Source organism: Arachis duranensis, chromosome 7, assembly GCF_000817695.3.
Source record: "Arachis duranensis cultivar V14167 chromosome 7, aradu.V14167.gnm2.J7QH, whole genome shotgun sequence".
NCBI classification, from domain to species: domain Eukaryota; kingdom Viridiplantae; phylum Streptophyta; class Magnoliopsida; order Fabales; family Fabaceae; genus Arachis; species Arachis duranensis.
Window position 1 is genome coordinate 2,061,782 of NC_029778.3, and position 22,904 is coordinate 2,084,685.

General features: G+C 32.8%; 2 protein-coding genes across 2 annotated transcripts in view; both read left to right on the top strand.

The window, feature by feature from the left end:
- Window positions 1-22,904, top strand: part of LOC107496262 (receptor-like protein 54) — a 103,136-nt gene that overhangs the window by 21,785 nt on the left and 58,447 nt on the right. The window lies entirely within an intron of this gene.
- Window positions 4,853-18,160, top strand: LOC107496256 (receptor like protein 22-like). Its single transcript, XM_052251852.1, has 2 exons — window positions 4,853-7,711; window positions 17,821-18,160. Exons 1-2 carry the CDS (start codon window positions 4,863-4,865, stop codon window positions 17,936-17,938), a joined length of 2,967 nt encoding a protein of 988 aa, XP_052107812.1. The 5' UTR covers window positions 4,853-4,862; the 3' UTR covers window positions 17,939-18,160.

The following is a 22,904-nucleotide window of genomic DNA, read 5'->3' on the forward strand; positions in this document are numbered from 1 at the left end:
ATTATAGTGAAATTCCATCATTGTTGTGATGGAGACTGGATGTAGGCTGCACTGCACTTAGCAGCTGAACCAGGATATATCTGGGTGTAATCTTCTCACTTTCTTCCTACCTCAATTCTGTTTTTATTGTTCAGATAAAAAATCAAAATTGTCTCGTGTCAAGTGACGAGACAAAATGAAAATGTCTCGTGGCTAGGGACGAGATAAAACAGAAAAGTCTCTTCTAAGTCCAGCAAGTGTTAGCAAGCAAAAAAAAGGGGCTAAGATTCAACCCCCTTTCTCTTAGCCACTGAAACCATCAATAAATATAATAGATAAATAATAAAATAATAATTTATAAAATAAAAAATAATTTTTATAATTAAATAAAATATATAGAGTTAATTTGTAATTAAAATTGGAAAAAGATTGTTTAGCAATTATTAAAAGAACTTAAAATTTGTGATGAGACTCTTTAATAATCTAAATGTTTTGGAACCATCGAATCTGGTACCTGACTACTAAGCAGCGCAACCTTTGTTGACTTTAAAAGCAAAAACATGACTTTGCTTTTTCTATTTTTTCACATAGGCATTGGTATGTTACTTGACGCTAGGCTTGTTTTATGGCTGATTGAGTTTAAGTAGACTCAGACTTAATTTTAAAAGGGTAATAGATCTATTTTGATTCAACATGAAGTGATCCGAAAAAAATTAGATTAAATTAAATTAACATATAACATTATTAATTAACTCATATATATATTTTATTGTAAAAAATAATTTTGAACCGGGCTAAGTGACTTAAAGTAAAACCCAAACCCGACCCAACATATGACACCGGGTAAAAAATGAAAATCCAAACCCGATAAAATATGCCTTAAATTTGAGTCGGGACGGATCTTAAACACCCTTACTCGACACTGTATTTTTGGGCTTTTAATAGTTCTATACTTCTATGCTAAGAGCTTTATATAAGTTTACAAGTTATATCTGTTGCAATAAAAAAAAAAATTAACTTGAGTTGATTGAGTTGTTAGTTTACTTGTCTGGTTAAGTAAGTAATAAAAATTTAAATCCCGCCTTATGCATGCAGTAACCCATTGTAAAGCTGAAATTCTAAGTTTATTTTTTTTATCAGAGTAAATATTTAAATTTCCAAGTTTAATTTCATAATTTTTAATAAATTTTTATCATCTTAAAAAATCTCAAACCGAATTGATTCTTTGCTGTCAGAGACTAATTTATGTTATAATAATATTTTTTTAGGATTTAATTATTGTATAATAAAATTTACTAAAAATTTATTTATCCAATACAAATATTAGATTTTTGTTTAAAGTACAAAAAGACCAATTTAACCAATGAGAATAATTATAAAAAATATTTAAAATAATAAAATTTAAAATTTAAAAGTAAAATTTGAAATTTAAAATCATTGAACACCAATTTAAATATTTAATCTAATTTTTTTTATATATATCTTATTGCAATAGGATCAGATCAATTCATCCCAGCAAATACAACGTTATTACAGTTTTTCCAACCCTTTCCTCACTGCATGCTTGACTGCTTGATTACGGGGATTGGGGAGCTAATATAAATAAATATAATAATAATATTATTTATACAATAATATCTAGTATACTACTCCAAAAAGAAAAATTTAATTAACTCTTATGACTTTTAAAAGGATTAGTTTTAAATAAATAAAAAAATATTTTATTTATCAAAATATACTATTTATAGTATTTTTATCAAAATTCATAAAAAATATTTACATGCACCCGGTATGTAAATGTCAATTATGTTATGTAACGGTTTTATTTATTTACAGTGTAAATAAAATAAGACATACGATGAATTTTGGTAAAAATACTATAAATAATATATTTGAGAAATAAAATATTTTTTATTTATTTACATAAAAAATCTCCTTTTAAAATAATTATACATTACTTCCAAGTATATTGGGTAATTATATTTATCACTACTCTACTTATTGTAAAAAAAACGTAATAAAAAAATATGTAGACTTTTTACTATAATAATTTGATATATATCACTACTCTTATAATGTTTTTATTAATTTGATAATATATTAACAGATAACAATAACAATACAAAAAAATTCACAATTTATTTTGTTTGGTTCAAAGAATATTTCCAATATATAACTTCCTTATTACATAATTAAATATTGTAGTAGATAATTACAATATAAGAAAAATTGCATTAAAACTAATTTTTATCATAAATGATTTCATTTCCCTTTAATAACAAATCCTGTGTTATTTTTTCAAAACAAATTGTATTGAATTGATACTCTCATTCCATATAAGAACTTTCACAACTCACAAGTCACTCCAACTCTTCTTTCTCGTTTGATTAATTGATTCCATTATATTCAAAGACTTTTCAACACCCATCCACGACGCTATTTCCTAATTTCCAATCATTTACATATAAACTATTAACGTGAATTCATGGACAAAAGACGCTTGGTCAGTCAAGCTAAGGAAAATTTATATTTAAAAATGGAAGGAGCATTTTTTTTATTTAAATAATTAATTTTAACAAGACTGATTTCATCATGTAAAAGAGTTTTTTTCCCCCTAAAATTTATTAAATTTAAATCATTAAGAATATAAATTTATTAGTCTTTATTCTTGTGAGATAACTTTTAAAATTAAGTCACTATTACTTAATTATGACTAAATATAAAACAACTAATAAAAAATGTAACTCTTAATTGTTAATTTGATGTTAGCTAGATTGCAAAGTATATTATTATTTTTCTTTTACTTCAATAATTAATGGCAAAAATTAGCAACACAGCTAGAGAAAGATCTGAGACAAACAATGTATGCAAGAGATGGGTTAAGTGAAATTGCTTAATTATGATCACATTATATTCCTTCTAAACATTTCTTTTTTTTTTTTCATTTTAGTTTTGAAATAATAAGAATGAACAAATCATTTAAATTTAGATGATTGTTCTCCTAAAAATTTCATCTAATAACAAATTTAAAATCAGTGTAGGTTTCAATTAATTTTTTTTTTTAAAGTATATATATATATATAGTGACCTTTAATACAAATTTAAATAAATTATATAAAGACTAATAAAATAATTCAATCTCTATCAAATGTCATCAATTATTAGAAGAAGAAAAAATAATTATAGTGCATGCATTCTAATTAAATAATTATTTATTATCTCTAAAATTTTTAATAAAACTAAATTACATTTCATTTTATATATATCCCAGCAAAGACGTTAGAAAATCTTCAAAGTCAATGGACATTTCTTCTACAACACCTTCCCTTGTGTCTGCTTGCATGACTTAGGTTCTACTTTCTTTTGACTTTGGACTTTGTTTCTCGATTATCCCATGCATTTTCTGTTAATGTTAGTGTGAAAAGTGTATGAAATTAATTTCAAATAAAAAAAATTAAAAAAGTGGAGAGTTTATAAGATGAGAGACTCGTTAACTTATTACCTTAAGATTTTGAGTTAGATATAATGTCTTCTCATCTTATATTATTTCACTTGATTTTTCTTCAAAATTTCCGTCAAAAATTTCCCATGATAGCCCAACATTCTCTTCACTAACCAAGCGACATTTTTCTAAAGGTATCCACCGTCGTGACATTAGTTTTTGCATTATTATTTTGTTAATCACAAATCTTACATGAATTGCTTGCGGAATGGGGAAGACTTGAGATGATGTAATGTTGTTGAAGTGTTGGACAAACAAAAATTAAAGCTCATTTAGAATAGTGTTTGGCGTATACTATATCAAAAATTACATGAAATTAATTTTTAAGCGATTAATATTAGTTAATTTTTTTATTGTGAAATTATTTTTAACTTTTTTATGATTAAAAATTAGAATATAAAATTTAAAATAAAAAAAGTTAATATTAACTGAAAAAAGTAACTCACTAATTAAACTCATATTATATTATTGATAATAATGGAACGATAGTGTATATATAAAGAAATGTTTTGTCTACTATTGTTGTATGATAATGATGATGATGATAGAAGAGAAGTAGATACAAAATTATGTAGAGAGAACAAGAAATTTATTATCAATATAGTATCACTAAATATACTTGAATTTATATATCATACACTCTTTATAATAATATAGTCATTATATTAATCACTCTTTACAAATACAAAATACACTTTGGTTTGCTTTGTATTTGATGTATACCATAAAGTATTTCATAGCCTATTTATAGACAAATTTATGACATACAAATTATTATACAAATTTGCCAAATCTGACAAAATAAATTAGGCATAGCACGTCAATGAGTAATAACTTAAATGACATAATCTTTCTATTTATAGTTGATTTTATTGTATTGAATATATATAGATATCCATATGTTATAATACATATATTATAAGAAAATTTTATGGTGGGATTGATTTTGGTGGTTAAGAGTGGCATAAGTCTAAATTTATGCCATCTTAGTCACTAAAACCAACCATGGAACTTCCCATATTATAATATCTATTATATTGTGTCAATGTAATGACCGAAAATGAAAGAAATAGTCAAATTATAGGGCACCCATATATACTTTCCAAATGACCCTTATTTGGAAGTCTAAATTTAAGTCGTCCATCCTGTATACGGTTAAGTACTTAAGTTAAACACAGATTAATGATACGAGCAAAGCTTAATTATGATGATATGAGACTAATAATAAAGCCCATAAGATTAATTCCAAATAATTAGATGGCTATAAATAGATAGGTCTTGATTGATGAATGGCATACCAATACCAATACCATAAACACTTAGTTTGTTGTGGCATAATAAGGCATAGTAATAATCAATGGGGTATTTTGTTAGAGTGGTGATGTGTGTGCATATGTTTATGTTATTCCATTTTTTTACATGTTTGTCTTCTCATTCATGCCATTCAGAGGAGACCTCTGCATTGCTTCACTTCAAGACAGAACTCATTACTGACACTGCCTTTTATGAGTATGATCGTGATTATGTTGATCTCTGCCCCCATGTTTATCCAAAGATGAGTACGTGGGGGAATGGGACAAATTGCTGCTCATGGATGGGTGTCACGTGCCACTCTCTGTCTGGTCACGTGATTGGTCTCGATCTCAGTTGCAGTGGACTTGTAGGTAATATCCATCCTAACAGCACTCTTTTCCACCTTATTCATCTCCAAACACTTAGCCTTGCTTACAATTATATCTATGGTGATGTTCCTTTCCAAATCTCACACCTTTACAAATTACAATCACTTGATCTCTCTTGGAATCATGATTTAGAGTGGAAAGAAAGCACTTGGAAGAGAATGTTGCAAAACGCAACAGCTTTATCTGAGATTGTATTGGATAAAACCGACATGACTTTAATTGGTCCAACACCAAATCCTTTCTCTTTGATCGCCAACTTGTCTTCTACTTTGGTTACTCTTAGTCTTGATTATACTTCGATAAACGGGTATGTGACTAGTGACATGCTCTGTTTACCCAATCTTCAATACCTCAGTCTAAGTAGCCCTCCAGGGGTTGGCCATGAAGGCATTCAAATCCATGTTCTAAACTTGAATTGTACCACTTCTCTTAGATTTTTGGATCTTTCTAGATGTTATTTCCAAGGGCCTATTCCTTCATCATTCTCAAATCTGACATACCTCACTTCCTTGAATTTGGTAGAAAGTAACTTAAACGGTTCAATCCCGTCATCACTTTCAAACCTTCAGCATCTCACTCATTTAGATCTTTCAGGGAACAGACTCAAAGGTTCAATCCCTTCATCATTTTCAAACCTTCATCATCTTACTTACTTGGATCTTTCATCGAATAGGCTTGGTGGACAAATTCCAAATGTGTTTGATAGGCTAACCAACTTGCAAACTCTCCTTCTTCAAAGTAACTATTTTGGAAGGAAGTTGCCACCCTCATTGTTTACATTAACTCAACTCTCTGTGTTGGATTGTTCTTACAATAAAATTGTGGGACCACTACCCGACAAAGCAGCCTTTTCAAATCTCACCCAGTTAATCCTAAATGACAACCTCTTAAATGGGACAATTCCTTGGTGGGTTTTATCCTTCAAGTCTTTGAGATATTTGGATCTATCAGATAATCGATTCACAGGCCATATAAATGAAATTAAATCTTATTCTTTGGAGTATCTTGACTTGTGCAACAATGAGCTCCATGGAAATATTCCAGAATCGATATTTGATCTTGTAAACCTTACAGATTTGTGCTTGTTATCACACAGTAGTTGGAGCGGTACTCTTCACTTCCCACTATTTTCTAAGCTTCAAAACTTGGTGCATCTTTCCCTTTCAGGTTGCAATTCATTGTTGCTAAATTCTGAGACAAGTGTTAATTACACTTTCTCCAATTTGCGGACACTAAAGTTGCTTTCAAACAATATTATTGGTCATTCAACATTCTATGGAGTCTTTCCACACATTGAGTATCTTGAATTATCCAATAATAAACTTGATGGGAAAGTGCCCAAATGGATACAGGACATGGATTCATTACTTCATTTGAATCTCTCACACAACTCCTTCACATCAATAGGTCTATTCCCATGGCATAGACTTGAATTCCTTGATCTTAGTTTCAACTCAATGGTTGATGACATTTCTTCCTTCTTTTGCAATGAAACTAATTTGCGTAACATCAACTTGTCCCACAACAATTTCACTGGAACATTTCCACAATGTTTGGTCAATATCTCATTGCCTTTGGCTTTGGATATACAAATGAACAAACTTCATGGCACTTTGCCAGATACTTTTAAGCATCTTGTTCTTGTAACACTGAATCTCAATGGCAACCAGTTTGAAGGTTTATTGCCGAAATCTTTGTCCAATTGCACAGAGCTTGTGGATTTGAATCTTGGAAACAATCAATTTGAGGATACATTTCCCAATTGGCTTCAGAATCTATTAAATTTGAAAATACTGGTCTTAAGAGGCAATAAGTTGCACGGTCCTATTGCCGAGTTGAAATCTGAAAAGATGTTTTCAAGTTTGATTATTTTTGACATATCAAGCAACAACTTTAGTGGCTCATTACCGAAATCATACATAAAAAATTTTCAAGCCATGAAGATTCCTGGTGATAAAGAGCATAATTGGAGTTATTATATTCAAACTGGTGCTGGTATTTCTGGAGAAGGCAGAATTCAACCAGAATATCATGATTCTATAACTGCAACAATTAAAGGAACCAATACCCCTTATGCAAAAATTCCCAGAGACTTTGTAAATATAGATTTGTCAGGAAACAAATTTGAAGGAGAGATTCCAGATGTTATTGGAGAGCTTCAAGGACTCAGAGACCTCAACCTTTCAGATAACAGACTTGTTGGTCATATTCCCCGCTCTTTGGGAAATCTGACAAATCTGGAATCATTGGATCTCTCCTCAAATATGCTTATTGGAGATATTCCTACTGAATTGACAAATCTAAACTTTCTTGAAGTCTTAAATCTTTCCCAAAATCAATTGGTGGGACCAATACCCAGAGGAAAACAGTTTGAATCATTTTCAAACGATTCCTATGAGGGAAATATGGGGCTATGTGGATGGCCATTGTCAATTCAATGCAATAACAATGTCTCTTTGCAACAAGATCCACCTTCTGTGGCTGAAGACAAATTTGGGTTTGGTTGGAAACCAGTGGCAATAGGATATGCATTTGGAATGGTGCTTGGAATTGGTGTAAAATCCCTCAAATACCCTTTCTCCTCTTTTTCCCAAACCAAACCCTAACCCCATTTTCCCAAATTAAACCCACTAACACTCACTCTCTTACGCATACACCCCACACCCCACACCCCACAACCACCTAAGTCCTAACCCTTCGTCCCTTCCCGGACTCTGACTCCATGAGCTTCAGCAGCTCAGCTCCTTCCTCACTCCTCGATCTTCGCTATTTCGGTGTTCCCTGTGCTGCATGTGCCTGCAGCCTTGCCTCAGTTTCGTGGTGTCACAAATCGCGGTTCGCAGCGGCTGGGCGGCGCGCTCCAGTTCTCTTCTCTGCGAGCTGCCTCTCGTCGTCGGTCTCCCACATCGCCTGTCCCTGTCTCATCTCGTCAGTCATCACAAAATCGGAGTCCCGGCGGCGCTGTGTCTCGTCTTGCTTCTGTTCTGCCTTTCACTCCTCTCTCCTCCTCTGTCTCTCGGTGGCTCTGTGATTTAATGAGGATATACCATGATTGAAGAGTAGAGCTATTGGCCTCCTAAGTGACTTGAGACGCAAAGGTGTTGCATTGGCTGAGGATCTTACCAACGAAATGTATCAATTTGGTGCGGCAGAGCTTGCTGTGGCTGCTTTGGTTGGTGGAATTGCATCCCAAGACGTCATCAAGAACTATCGCCAGCTCCATCTTGTCGCTACTCCGGTCCAAATTCTGTGGTCATTCGTTCCATTTCACTTCAATCCTCCTTACTTTGAATTTGACACTCCGAGTTGGGTATCTTCGGTCCCTTGGGACCACGTTGTGAGTAGGCTTTACATTTATAACCGTTAAGCTTTTGGTTTATGTTAATATGAGTTTTTAATTATATTTATAAAACTATTATTGAAGAACTTTGATTTGATTATAATAATTGATTTATTATAGTTGAATAATTATTCTTATGAAATTCATATATTAGAAATTTTACATGAGACTATATATATGTTTGATAAAGCTTTATTTTATTTTAGAATATTGATTTTATTCGAATATTGGACTCTGTTTTGTTTTGTTCACTTTCTAGTTTTGTTGGAAAAAAAAATCTATATTCTATCTAGCGATGTCACATCTATGGAGGACCAGAAATTATAACCTGCGAGAAATAGTTCTTCTAAACTCTTTCGTTTCTTTTATTTAAGCAATGGTAATCGTTAAGTTTGGGTATGTTAGGTGTTCTTCTTAGGATGATTTGTGTGGAAGTATGCGCTATAATCGTGCTACGTAATTTGATGTATCGTTCATTCTGTTATATTTCATATTGGGAGTTCTTTGTTTTAATTCTTGTTGAAATGAAATTTGATTATTTTGTTTCATGTCCTACATCTTATGCATATCTCGATCTTATTGTACTTTTGGCTATTCCATAGATTTTCGACAACATAGGTGTTGACGTTGCATTCCTTTACGTGAATTATGTAACTCCTTGATGTAATCTGAACTTGCTTTACTATGATACTTCATATCTTCTAGTATTCTCGAATTCTTGTTCCAGACCTTCTTTGAAAAAGTTTTTTATTTGATTCTTTTCTTGCCTTATCGTGTCCCCAATCACCCACTTAAATCTTTGTAAAAAAAATTGTCATTGACTTTGGTTACCTTCTTTTGGTGAACCTTTTATTTCTTTGATTCCACTTAAACAGTTAAACTTGTTTTGACCTAATGCACTATCCTTTCTATTATTGTTTCTATCAAAATTTCTTGATTCGGATTTTTCGTTAAGATTCATTTGACTCTTTTTCTGGGACACTTCATTATTTCTGTACATCATTGCTTAATTGAAATCTTAAGCATCCTTCCACGTTCATGCGAACACCATCTGTGAGGTTTGCTCTTCTCTTCCTAAGTTTTGAATCCTTTCGAGTAAACTCGTTCAACTCCCAGATAGCAAACGATACGTTAGTTCATTAGGACACAGCTTATCAATGCTGAAGTTCGTAAAGTTGCAATTCTAAGACATGACATAAGACTAGTCGCTTCCATGGATATATACTACAGAACCAAGGAGAGTATGAATTAAGATTGTATTTTGAGGAGATTGACGAATGAAGTGAAGAGTGCTATGTATATCTAAGCTGTCAAGGGAATGTGAGTCGGTGAATGTCAACCGCATCTTTTTAACGGAAACCTATCTTGTAACTTTTGCACCTCTTTATACTTCTTTCTCATGTTTGGTAAAGTGCTGAAACCATGTAAAGTCTTGCAGATTATATCAATTTTCGAGGACAAAAATTTTTGTAAGGAGGGTAGAATGTAAAATCCCTCAAATACCCTTTCTCCTCTTTTTCCCAAACCAAACCCTAACCCCATTTTCCCAAATTAAACCCACTAACACTCACTCTCTTACGCATACACCCCACACTCCACACCCCACAGCCACCTAAGTCCTAACCCTTCGTCCCTTCCCGGACTCTGACTCCATGAGCTTCAGCAGCTCAGCTCCTTCTTCACTCCTCGATCTTCGCTATTTCGGTGTTCCCTGTGCTGCATGTGCCTGCGGCCTTGCTTCAGTTTCGTGGCGTCACAAATCGCGGTTTGCAGCGGCTGGGCGGCGCGCTCCAGTTCTCTTCTCTGTGAGCTGCCTCTCGTCGTCGGTCTCCCACATCGCCTGTCCCTGTCTCATCTCGTCAGTCATCACAAAATCGGAGTCCCGGCGGTGCTGTGTCTCGTCTTGCTTCTGTTCTGTCTTTCACTCCTCTCTCCTCCTCTGTCTCTCGGTGGCTCTGTGAATTAATGAGGATATACCATGATTGAAGAGTAGAGCTATTGGCCTCCTAAGTGACTTGAGACGCAAAGGTGTTGCATTGGCCGAGGATCTTACCAACGAAATGTATCAATTTGGTGCGGCAGAGCTTGCTGTGGCTGCTTTGGTTGGTGGAATTGCATCCCAAGACGTCATCAAGAACTATCGCCAGCTCCATCTTGTCGCTACTCCGGTCCAAATTCTGTGGTCATTCGTTCCATTTCACTTCAATCCTCCTTACTTTGAATTTGACACTCCGAGTTGGGTATCTTCGGTCCCTTGGGACCACGTTGTGAGTAGGCTTTACATTTATAACCGTTAAGCTTTTGGTTTATATTATTATGAGTTTTTAATTATATTTATAAAACTATTATTGAAGAACTTTGATTTGATTATAATAATTGATTTATTATAGTTGAATAATTATTCTTATGAAATTCATATATTAGAAATTTTACATGAGACTATATATATGTTTGATAAAGCTTTATTTTATTTTAGAATATTGATTTTATTCGAATATCTACTTTTGAAGTATTAAAGTATTTGTTGGCACTCATTTTTAAATTATGAAATATGTTTTTATGATTGAAAAAGTATGATTTGAAAATATTTCTAATAAGAAAGTATTATCTGTTTGATTTGATTCGATACCTTGTATATTTGAGAGATTAAAGATTTATTGTATTTGAAATTATATGTTTTGAATTGGTTTGGGAGATTCGTATTAGAAAACCGTAGTTAACGGCGGTTATGACGTTAACTTAGATGCATCTGACTCAGACTCCAGCTAGCAGGAGTGTTGCTAGCCTAACGTGTAGGCCACACGTTAGATCTGTTATTCTGTTAGGACACACAAGAGGAAAGGGCTACCCATAGAGGTGGAGCCGCCCATGTGTGGACTTTTGATTTGATTTCTGTATGAGAACTCCCTTATTGATTCACTTATTATTATCAACTATTATTTTCTAATTAAAGTTACTTTGATAATAATGTTTATATGGTCTCATGTCGATTATAAATGTATTGTCTAGTCACTGAGTTGTAAAACTCACCCCGTTTTTTTTTAAAAACATTTTTCAGGAACAAATAATTGACTATGTGAGACTTTTTATTCAAGAGTAGCAATCTGCAACGAGTACGTATTCTTTGTTGAGTTCCTAGATGTATATGCTCCATATGTCACAGGCAGGATCCAACCATTTGTAATTATTTTATTTTTGTTAAAAACATATAACTATTTATTTTAGAACTTGTAAGATATTTATAACTTTCTTATTCAACTTATATTTGAGTCGGTTTAGGCTTGCTAAGGGACTATTTTCCTGAGCGCCGGTCATTGTTCATTTTGGGCCGTGACAAAGTGGTATCAGAGCTTAGGTTTAATCTGTGTAATATGGAGCAAGTGTCCTATGGTAGGATCACAATTGTATAAATAGAAGCGCGCCTATTTGTACAAATTGTGGTACTATCAAAGGCCTATAGGAATGTCCTCTTTGTTCTCTATGTCATTATTGTCTTCTGATTACTATGATCATCTGTCCTCTACCAGTTCTTGGCTTCTTGCTACTCTTGTCCTTTTGTACCCAATCTTGCCCTATCCTTTGCTAGATTTTCCTCAAACGTGTTTTTTCAATAGTTTCAGTTTCGGTTCCGGTTCGCGATTCCTGTCTTGTAGTTAGTTCTAATCTTTCCCGATTTTGTGAATGCATGCTTTAATCTTTTTCGTCTTTGTGTTGTTCTCTATGATTCCTGATGTCAATATTTCATAAATTACTTAGAAGATCCGATCGGTGTTTGCTGTGAATTACTATCTAATTCCTTTATAGAACTGTATTTGAAATTTTGGATTGCATGAATTCATTGAATTACTAAACGAGATGCTTTGTTTTGGGCTTGATAAGCGACATCTGAATTTTTCTTTTTATGTTGATAATCTTTGAAATTATGACTAAATTTTGAGTTGCTTGTGATCCTTTCTTTCAAATTAAGAATTTTGAAAACTGTTATTCAATTTTTCAAGGAGAAGAACTCTGTGATGAACATATAATGGAGTGTTATTGTTGTTTGGCGAACTGGTGATTTTATCTGTTTAGGTATAGAGAATTATTTGGGTGACTACTTAGATGGATCGAAGATCTTTTCGATTTAGAAGTTTGTTTGAATTTTCTAATATGATGATCTGGTTTTATTATAGTATTGTGCTGTTGGACATGGTTTTTCTGTCACGGAATTATTGTGATTATGTTTTATGATTTTTCTATTGTTGCTGAATTCTGATAATTTTGTGAAATGTGATGTTTGTGAAAGAAGTTAGTTATTTCAAGAATTTTCTATGAAATATATGATACTTGAATGGAGAGGTTAAGGCTTTTGAAATGATGACAACAAATTAAGGAGTATATTCAGCAGTTACTGGGTTTTTAGGAACAATTTGTGTGGCTAGATTGAATAAGGGGTTATTTGAATTTTAGATGATTGCTTCTAATTGTATGCTTCTACTATGCATGGTCCTGATTGAACATTATTTTGTTTTCTCCTTACTAGTTTGATGTTTATGGAGTTATATATCTGAAATGTGTTCAAGAAAAATGGTTTCGTACACAAACAAGGAAAAACAGATTGATAGAAATATGGTCAATTCCAAAATAGCGTGTTTCAAGTTCTCTTTGGGAGTAGGTGCAAAAAAAAAAGAAAAAAAGAAAGACATTGTTCCTAAATCCATACACGTTCCTACCTTTTGATTATATATAAGTATGAACTGTTATTCGTTAATGTGCTTGAAAAAAAAAAAAAGAGAGCTAACTTGCCCGAGACTTAAATTGAGGAACAAGGAGAGAAATTATTTAATTTTTGGATGCTTACATATATTGTTTTATTAGTTCACACGATTTTCCATCTATTCAATGGGATCCTTTCCATATTATTTAGATGGAAGTAAATATCAAAAGGCTTTCTATTACCTACATTTATACTTTTTTAAGTTTATCATTAGTTAGATTAAGAAACTTTTTCGTGATCATGTCGAAATGACTTCGTACTTTCAAGTAAATTTTTATGATCATATTCATTATGTTGAAATTGAAAGTCGAAATAATTTTATTGGTCTGATTTTAGAAGTGCACACCACATCTGATGTGTCTGTGTCTGTGTCTTTTAATAATTCTGTGCTATACTTTGATTTTATTGTTGCAACAGTGGATTACATTTAGACGCGAATGCCTTACTAAAGGGTAGCTCAAACAACCTATTTTATGTGTATTATCATGACAAAAATTTTGTTTATGTATGGATGAGGGTGTGTTAGAATCAGCTCTTATAATTTTATTTGTTTTGGTGATATTTGTCTTTTATTCTTTTGGTGATGAACTTTGCTTTTTGGCTAAGATTTGAAACTCGAAAATTTTCTTAACCCTTGCTTTTTTTTGAAAATTCCTCTGTTCTCAACTATTGTCATTATTCTCAGAGATTTGGTGAGATTATTTTTCTGGGTTCGTGAGATTGAGATTGTAGGTCTTAGATATTGGAAAGAATTTCTGGTGATTTCAGATGGAAAAGATTGGATATCTAATTCCTTAAAGTTGAACAAATTCTTTCTATGAGTTTTTCTCCTTATTATATTCACGGAATATTATAAAGTAGGCATTTTAAAAAAAATTGATTTTTTAATTTTATGACAACTTTGGTGCTTTTTGCAATGTATGAAGATTGTGGATGTCTAAACACTAAAGAAACCGATGGGTTCATTTTGAGTCAATGGGTTTAATCTTGAGTTATTTCATTATAACTTGTTGACCTGAAAAATTATGGGTATAGATTGATCATAGCTTGAGTGTGGAGGCATAAAATTGTCAATATTTTCTTTTCATTTCATGTGTTTCCTATTTTTAGTTGGTTCATTTATTTATTTATTTTTTATGCTACCTTTGCTCGTTTTAAATATTTTCTTTATTACTATACTTTGATTGATTGTGTTTGAGTATTTTGTTTTGTTATTGTTGTTGATGTTTAAAAGTAGAAATTTTCAGGTGATACCATTTTTTATATACTAGTTTCTAATTTTGGGTGTAACATCTATGTCCTTTTTTTTTCTAATCTACTTTTTTAATTATTTGCAATACTCATCATTTTGGCATTTTTAGAGTCTTGATGATGTTGATGAAGAATATTGTGAAGCTTTTTCGGTGATTTCAACATTTACTTATGCCCTAAAACCTTTTATGCTATGATGATATTGTTTTGCTTGCTTTCTAGTTTTGTTGGAAAAAAAAAATCTATATTCTATCTAGCGTTGTCACATCTTGTGGTATGATTATTGAGTATGGTGCATACAAAGGGGTAGAATTTATAACCTGCAAGGAATAGTTCTTCTAAACTCCTTCGTTTCTTTATCCAAGTAATGGTAATTGTTATGTTTGGGAACATTAGGTGTTCTTCTTAAGATAGTTTGTGTTGAAGTATGCGCTATAATCGTGCCACGTGATTTGACGTATCGTTCCTTCTTCTATATTTCATATCGGTAGTTCCTTGTTTCAATTCTTGTTGAAATGAAATTTGATTATTTTATTTCATGTGCTACATCTTATGCATATCTCAATCTGATCGTGCTTTTGGCTATACCATATATTCTCGACAACACAGGTGCTGACATTGCATTCCTTTACGAGAACTATGTAACTCCTTGATGTAATTTGAAATTGCTTTACTATGTTACATCATATCTTCTAGTATTCTCTTGGAATTCTTGTTCTAGATCTTCTTTAAAATTTTTTTTTATTTGATTCTTCTCTTGCCAGATCGTGTCCTTAATCATCCTTTTAAATCTTTGTAAAAATAGCCATTGATTTTGGTTAACCTCTTTTTGTGAACTTTGTACTTATTTGATTCAACCTGAATTTGTTTTGACCTAATATACCATATTTTCTTCAATTGTTACTATTAAAGTTTCTTGATTCAGATTTCCTTGTTAAAATGTGATTGACTCTTTCTGGCGCACTTAATTATTTCTATACAGCATTGCTTAATTGCAATCTTAAGCATCCTTCCACGTTCGTGCAAACACTATCTGTGAGGTTTGTTCTTCTCTTCCCAAGTTTTGAATCCTTTCGAGTAAACTCGTTCAACTCCCAAATAGCAAACGATACGTTAGTTCATTAGGACACAGCTTATCAATGCTGAAGTTCGTAAAGTTGCAATTCTAAGACATGACATAAGACTAGTCGCTTCCATGGATATATACTACAGAACCAAGGAGAGTATGAATTAAGATTGTATTTTGAGGAGATTGACGAATGAAGTGAAGAGTGCTATGTATATCAGAGCTGTCAAGGGAATGTGAGTCGGTGAATGTCAACCGCATCTTTTTAACGGAAACCTATCTTGTAACTTTTGCACCTCTTTATACTTCTTTCTCATGTTTGGTAAAGTGCTGAAACCATGTAAAGTCTTGCAGATTATATCAATTTTCGAGGGCGAAAATTTTTGTAAGGAGGGTAGAATGTAAAATCCCTCAAATACCCTTTCTCCTCTTTTTCCCAAACCAAACCCTAACCCCATTTTCCCAAATTAAACCCACTAACACTCACTCTCTTACGCATACACCCCACACCCCACAGCCACCTAAGTCCTAACCCTTCGTCCCTTCCCGGACTCTGACTCCATGAGCTTCAGCAGCTCAGCTCCTTCCTCACTCCTCGATCTTCGCTATTTCGGTGTTCCCTGTGCTGCATGTGCCTGCAGCCTTGCCTCAGTTTCGTGGTGTCACAAATCGCGGTTCGCAGCGGCTGGGCGGCGCGCTCCAGTTCTCTTCTCTGCGAGCTGCCTCTCGTCGTCGGTCTCCCACATCGCCTGTCCCTGTCTCATCTCGTCAGTCATCACAAAATCGGAGTCCCGGCGGCGCTGTGTCTCGTCTTGCTTCTGTTCTGCCTTTCACTCCTCTCTCCTCCTCTGTCTCTCGGTGGCTCTGTGATTTAATGAGGATATACCATGATTGAAGAGTAGAGCTATTGGCCTCCTAAGTGACTTGAGACGCAAAGGTGTTGCATTGGCTGAGGATCTTACCAACGAAATGTATCAATTTGGTGCGGCAGAGCTTGCTGTGGCTGCTTTGGTTGGTGGAATTGCATCCCAAGACGTCATCAAGAACTATCGCCAGCTCCATCTTGTCGCTACTCCGGTCCAAATTCTGTGGTCATTCGTTCCATTTCACTTCAATCCTCCTTACTTTGAATTTGACACTCCGAGTTGGGTATCTTCGGTCCCTTGGGACCACGTTGTGAGTAGGCTTTACATTTATAACCGTTAAGCTTTTGGTTTATGTTAATATGAGTTTTTAATTATATTTATAAAACTATTATTGAAGAACTTTGATTTGATTATAATAATTGATTTATTATAGTTGAATAATTATTCTTATGAAATTCATATATTAGAAATTTTACATGAGACTATATATATGTTTGATAAAGCTTTATTTTATTTTAGAATATTGATTTTATTCGAATATCTACTTTTGAAGTATTAAAGTATTTGTTGGCACTCATTTTTAAATTATGAAATATGTTTTTATGATTGAAAAAGTATGATTTGAAAATATTTCTAATAAGAAAGTATTATCTGTTTGATTTGATTCGATACCTTGTATATTTGAGAGATTAAAGATTTATTGTATTTGAAATTATATGTTTTGAATTGGTTTGGGAGGCTCGTATTAGAAAACCGTAGTTAACGGCGGTTATGACGTTAACTTAGATGCATCTGACTCAGACTCCAGCTAGCAGGAGTGTTGCTAGCCTAACGTGTAGGCCACACGTTAGATCTGTTATTCTGTTAGGACACACAAGAGGAAAGGGCTACCCATAGAGGTGGAGCCGCCCATGTGTGGACTTTTGATTTGATTTCTGTATGAGAACTCCCTTATTGATTCACTTATTATTATCAACTATTATTTTCTAATTAAAGTTACTTTGATAATAATGTTTATATGGTCTCATGTCGATTATAAATGTATTGTCTAGTCACTGAGTTGTAAAACTCACCCCGTTTTTTTTTTAAAACATTTTTCAGGAACAAATAATTGACTATGTGAGACTTTTTATTCAAGAGTAGCAATCTGCAACGAGTACGTATTCTTTGTTGAGTTTCTAGATGTATATGCTCCATATGTCACAGGCAGGATCCAACCATTTGTAATTATTTTATTTTTGTTAAAAACATATAACTATTTATTTTAGAACTTGTAAGATATTTATAACTTTCTTATTCAGTTTATATTTGAGTCGGTTTAGGCTTGCTAAGGGACTATTTTCCTGAGCGCCGGTCATTGTTCATTTTGGGCCGTGACAATTGGCTTGGGATTCTGTGTTTTCTCAATTGGAAAGCCTCAATGGCTTGTGATCATGTTTGGAGGCAAAAGAATCAAAAGAAGGAGGCGTGGAAATCGGCGTGCAAGAACAACTTAATGGCCACAACTTCTTCTTGTTCTTGGGGCCACTCTCAAGTTCATTGTTGCATGGGAAATTTGTTTCAGATGTTGGTTATTGCTGTTGTGTCTTTTTATATTTCATTTGTTTTGAGATTGTAATTTTCTTTTCGCTTTTTTTTTTCAATGTCTACAAGTCTTGTTTTATAATGTGTAAGTGTGTTGCTACTTCTATATGATGATGTTGCAAGTAAATTATGCTTTTATAGTAGTATATAATTGTCTCCCCTATATATTATATTTTTCTGTTTTCATGCAAATTCCACACTACTTAGTTTCCACCTCTTTCACTTCATTCTATGTTTAGTGTCCCAACTCCTAAACAAGCACAGACTTGTTAATATCTTAACTAATCTCTTTATTTAAAATAAACTAAGCCATCAGCTGAAAGCAGAGATGCTAATTGCTATACAAAGACATGTTTAGTACATTACAGAAATGAGAAGTTGAACAAGAAAAAAGGAAAGTAAGAAGCAGTTTTGCCAGTAAAGCTGGATTCTAACTTGGTGTTTTTGGTTGAGAGAAAGGGAAAGCATAAGACAAATCAATATTAGACTTGCATGGATTTGTGAAAAATAACAGAATATATACTCTTTATCTCTTGTGGATGTAGTTGTTAATTAATTATATTGTTGTATGTTTCATAAGTATGTTGCAAACAAAATTGTGAAAGTAAATAGTTTTCTCCCCTTATTCAACTAGTTTACAATCTGATTAGTGGTGCTCATGATTCTTCTGTCATTGTAAAGTTTTGATAGAAAAATGTGTTTAGTAAATCATGCTTTTTCGTCTACTGTTAAAAAAACAGTCCTCTCCATTAATGTAACAAAAAAGGTGTGAACGTATTAACAAAATGAATCGGTTATGAAACTGGAAATAACATATTAAGGAGGGTTTTTTTTTTCTCATAATATGTTCCTTTGTGGCATTTCCTTTTATTTATTCTAGCTAGTTACCACTTACGAAGTTGAAGTAGAAACCATATTGTGCAGCTTTCAATCTTACTTGAGTTATTAGTTTGGGTTATTAATGGTTCTATTGCCAAGAGCTTTATAACACACATCTGTTGTAAAATGAAATAAATAAAAAAATTATTTTTTTAAGGCATATAATGTGTTGTAATGTCTAACTTAAAAACTTGTAGGGGCAAATTATTTTGGACATACCATGCAATAACTTCAATGACCCGTTACCAAAAACCTATATAAGAACATGTTGGAAAGTGCAGAGTAGCTGTAACTACAATAAGCAAGAGTTGTACCACAACATCATACCATCAATTCATCCCACCAAATACGTTCTTGTTACAAAGTCTTTAAATGTACAATTTTTCCAACCCTTTTGTCAAAGCATGCTTGACTATCAGGATTAGGGAGATAATGCAAATAAATAAAATAATATAAGTATTATTTAATCTTAATCTATATTGATAGGTAACCATAATTATATTAAAAAAACACAATTTATTTTGTTTGATCTGAAAAATACTTTCAATTTAATTTTCTTCTTAACATTTATAAATTATAATTAGAAAAAGTCTAAGGAGCAGTAACTTTATTAAATTCTGGTCAGCATATAACCAGCAAAATAATAATGAGTAATCCCACATCATTGGATAAAATCTCATACCATTAAAAACATCATTGATGACTACTTGATGGCTACAAATCTCAAAAGTTGCTGGTCCCAGGTACTCCTCTTATAATTAAATATAGTTGTGGATAATTAATATACAAGAAAATTATCATTAGAAAGCACATTAAAACTATTATTATATTTTAGTCATGTTTTTAACTCTCTCTAAATTATTTGTCATTTGTCTCTTTTAAGTGATTAGTAATAGTCATTTTTTATTATAAAATTATTTTTTCAACTTTTATTTTTAGAGATTTAAGATTTCTGATGATTAGAATTTAGGATATAGAATTTAAAATTTAAAATTTAGAATTAAAAAAAATAGTTGATATTAACTGACAAAATTAACCCTCTAATTAAGTTCATATTATATTATTTATAATGATGAAACGATGTATATATAAAGAAATGTTTGTCTATAATGTAATGACCCTTATTTAAAAGTCTAAATTTAAGTCGTCCATCCTGTGTATATATGGTCAAGTAGTACTTAAGTTAAACAGAGATTAATGATATAAGAACAATATAAAATAAAGTCTATCTATAAGATTAATTCCAATATAATTAGACGGCTATAAATAGATGGGTCTTGATTGATGAATGGCATACCATTCTGCAGTTTTAAGTAAAAAAATAGGCAATACATAAAGACTTAGCTTGTTGTGGCATAATAATAATCAATGGGGTATTTTGTTAGAGTGGTGATGTGTGTGCATATGTTTATGTTATTCCACTTTTTGACATGTTTGTCTTCTCATTCATGCCATCCAGAGGAGACCTCTGCATTGCTTCACTTCAAAAACGAACTCTTTACTAACACTACCTTTTATGAGGATGATGATTATTATGCTTATCTCTGCCCCCATGTTTATCCAAAGATGAGGACATGGGATAATGGGATAGATTGCTGCTTATGGATGGGCGTCACGTGCCACTCTCTGTCTGGTCACGTGATTGGCCTCGATCTCACTTGCAGTGGACTTGCAGGTAATATGCATCCTAACAGCACTCTTTTCCATCTTACTCATCTCCAAACACTTAGCCTTTTGTTACAATTATATCTATGGTTCTGAATCGCCATCTCTGTTTGGTGGGTTTGTGAGTCTCACACACTTGAATTTATCTCATTGTCAATTCAAAGGTGAAATTCCTTCTCAAATCTCACACCTTTCCGAATTACAATCACTTGATCTTTCTTGGAATGATGATTTAATGTGGGAAGAAACCACTTGGAAGAGGTTGCTGCAAAACACATCTTTGAGAGAGATTGTATTGGATAAAACAGATATGTCCTCAATTGGTTCAACACCAAATCCTTTGTCTTTGATTGCCAACTTGTCTTCCACTTTGATTACTCTCAGTCTTTCTTATACTAAAATAAGGGGTTCTTTGACAAATGACATACTTTGTTTACCCAATCTTCAACACCTCATTCTAAAATCGAATAAATTGTCAGTCCATCTTTCCGAGTTGAGTTGTACCAGTTTTCTTAGTATCTTGGATCTTTCAGATTGTGGTATTCAAGGGCCTATCTCTTCATCATTCTTTAATCTAACATACCTCACTTCCTTGAATTTGATGGGAAATAAACTCAACGGTTCAATCCCGTCATCACTTTTAAACCTTCACCATCTCACTCACCTCGATCTTTCATGGAATGAGCTTAGTGGTCAAATTCCAAATGTGTTTGATAGGCTAACCAACTTGCAAACTCTCTCTCTCTTAGTGGTAATAAATTCCAAGGAAAGTTGCCATCTTCATTGTTTACCTTAACTCAACTCTCTCAATTAGATTGTTCTTTTAATCGAATTGAGGGGCCACTACCCAAACAAGTAGCCTTTTCAAATCTCACTCAATTATTCCTAGAAGACAACTTATTAAATGGGACGATTCCGTCATCAATTTTATCCCTTAAGTATCTGAGAACTTTGGATCTATCAAAAAATCAGTTCACAGGGCACATAAATGGTAAGATCACATCTTATGACTTAAAATCTCTGTACTTGTGCGACAATAAGCTCCAAGGAAACTTTCCAGAATCAATTTTTCATCTTGTTAATCTTACTAGATTGTGCTTGTCGTCAAACAATTGGAGCAGTACTGTCAACTTTTCACTCTTTTCTAAATTCCGAAAATTGGAGTATCTTTCTCTTTCAGGTTGCAATTCATTATTGCTAGAATCTGAAACAAGTATTAATTACACTTTTTCCAATTTGCAAGCACTACAGTTACTTTCTAACAATATCATTGGTTGGTCAAAGTTCTCAGGAAAATTTCCACAACTGGAATTTCTTGAATTGTCCAGTAATAAACTTGAAGGAAAGGTGCCCAAATGGATACATGATATACATTCATTAATTCATCTGAAACTCTCACACAACATGTTCACATCAATAGGTCATCAATTCCCATGGTATCAATGTGAATACCTTGATCTTAGCTTCAACTCGATGGATGATGATATTTCTTCCTTCTTTTGTAATGCATCCTCTTTGGAAGTTATCAACTTGTCCCACAACAGATTCATAGGAACATTTCCACAGTGCCTTGCCAATAGCTCATCCCTTAGGAATTTGGATCTACAAATGAACAAATTTCATGGAACTTTACCAGATACTTTTAAGCATCTTCAACTTGAAACATTGAATCTCAATGGCAACCAGTTCAAAGGTTTATTGCCGCAATCTTTGTCCAATTCCATAAATCTTGTGGATTTAAATCTCGGTGATAATCAATTTGAAGATACGTTTCCCCATTGGCTCCAAAATCTATCAAGTTTGGAGATACTGGTCTTACGAGCCAATAAGTTTTATGGTTCCATTGCCAAAAGCTATTTCAAATTAAATGACTTATATAATGATGATCTCATTTATTGTTATAAATGCTAATTGAATAAGTCATTATTACTTTTGATTTGGAATTAAATGAGAATAAAACCGGATATTATCTTTTGTTCCTTAGATAATTATCTTTTTGGATTTTAGATATATTATCTTTTGGACTTTAGATACTATTTTATTTGGGCTTAAGGGTTTAATGGGTGCCATGCTCAAATATAAATAGACCTTCAGGATTTTGGTCCCCAATATACCAAAGCCGCCTTTGTTGCTCTTTCCCCATCAAAAGAGTTGCAGTTCAGCCGCCTAGGAATACAGAAGGTTTTGGTCACCTAGGAATACAGAAGGTTTTGGTTGAGTAAGATCGAAAGAACCACAAGATCCAAATTCTTCCAATCATAATTCATGTTTATGAATTCAGGTACGCTTCCGCATTATGTTATATTTTTGGTGATTCAATATGGATGATCTGGG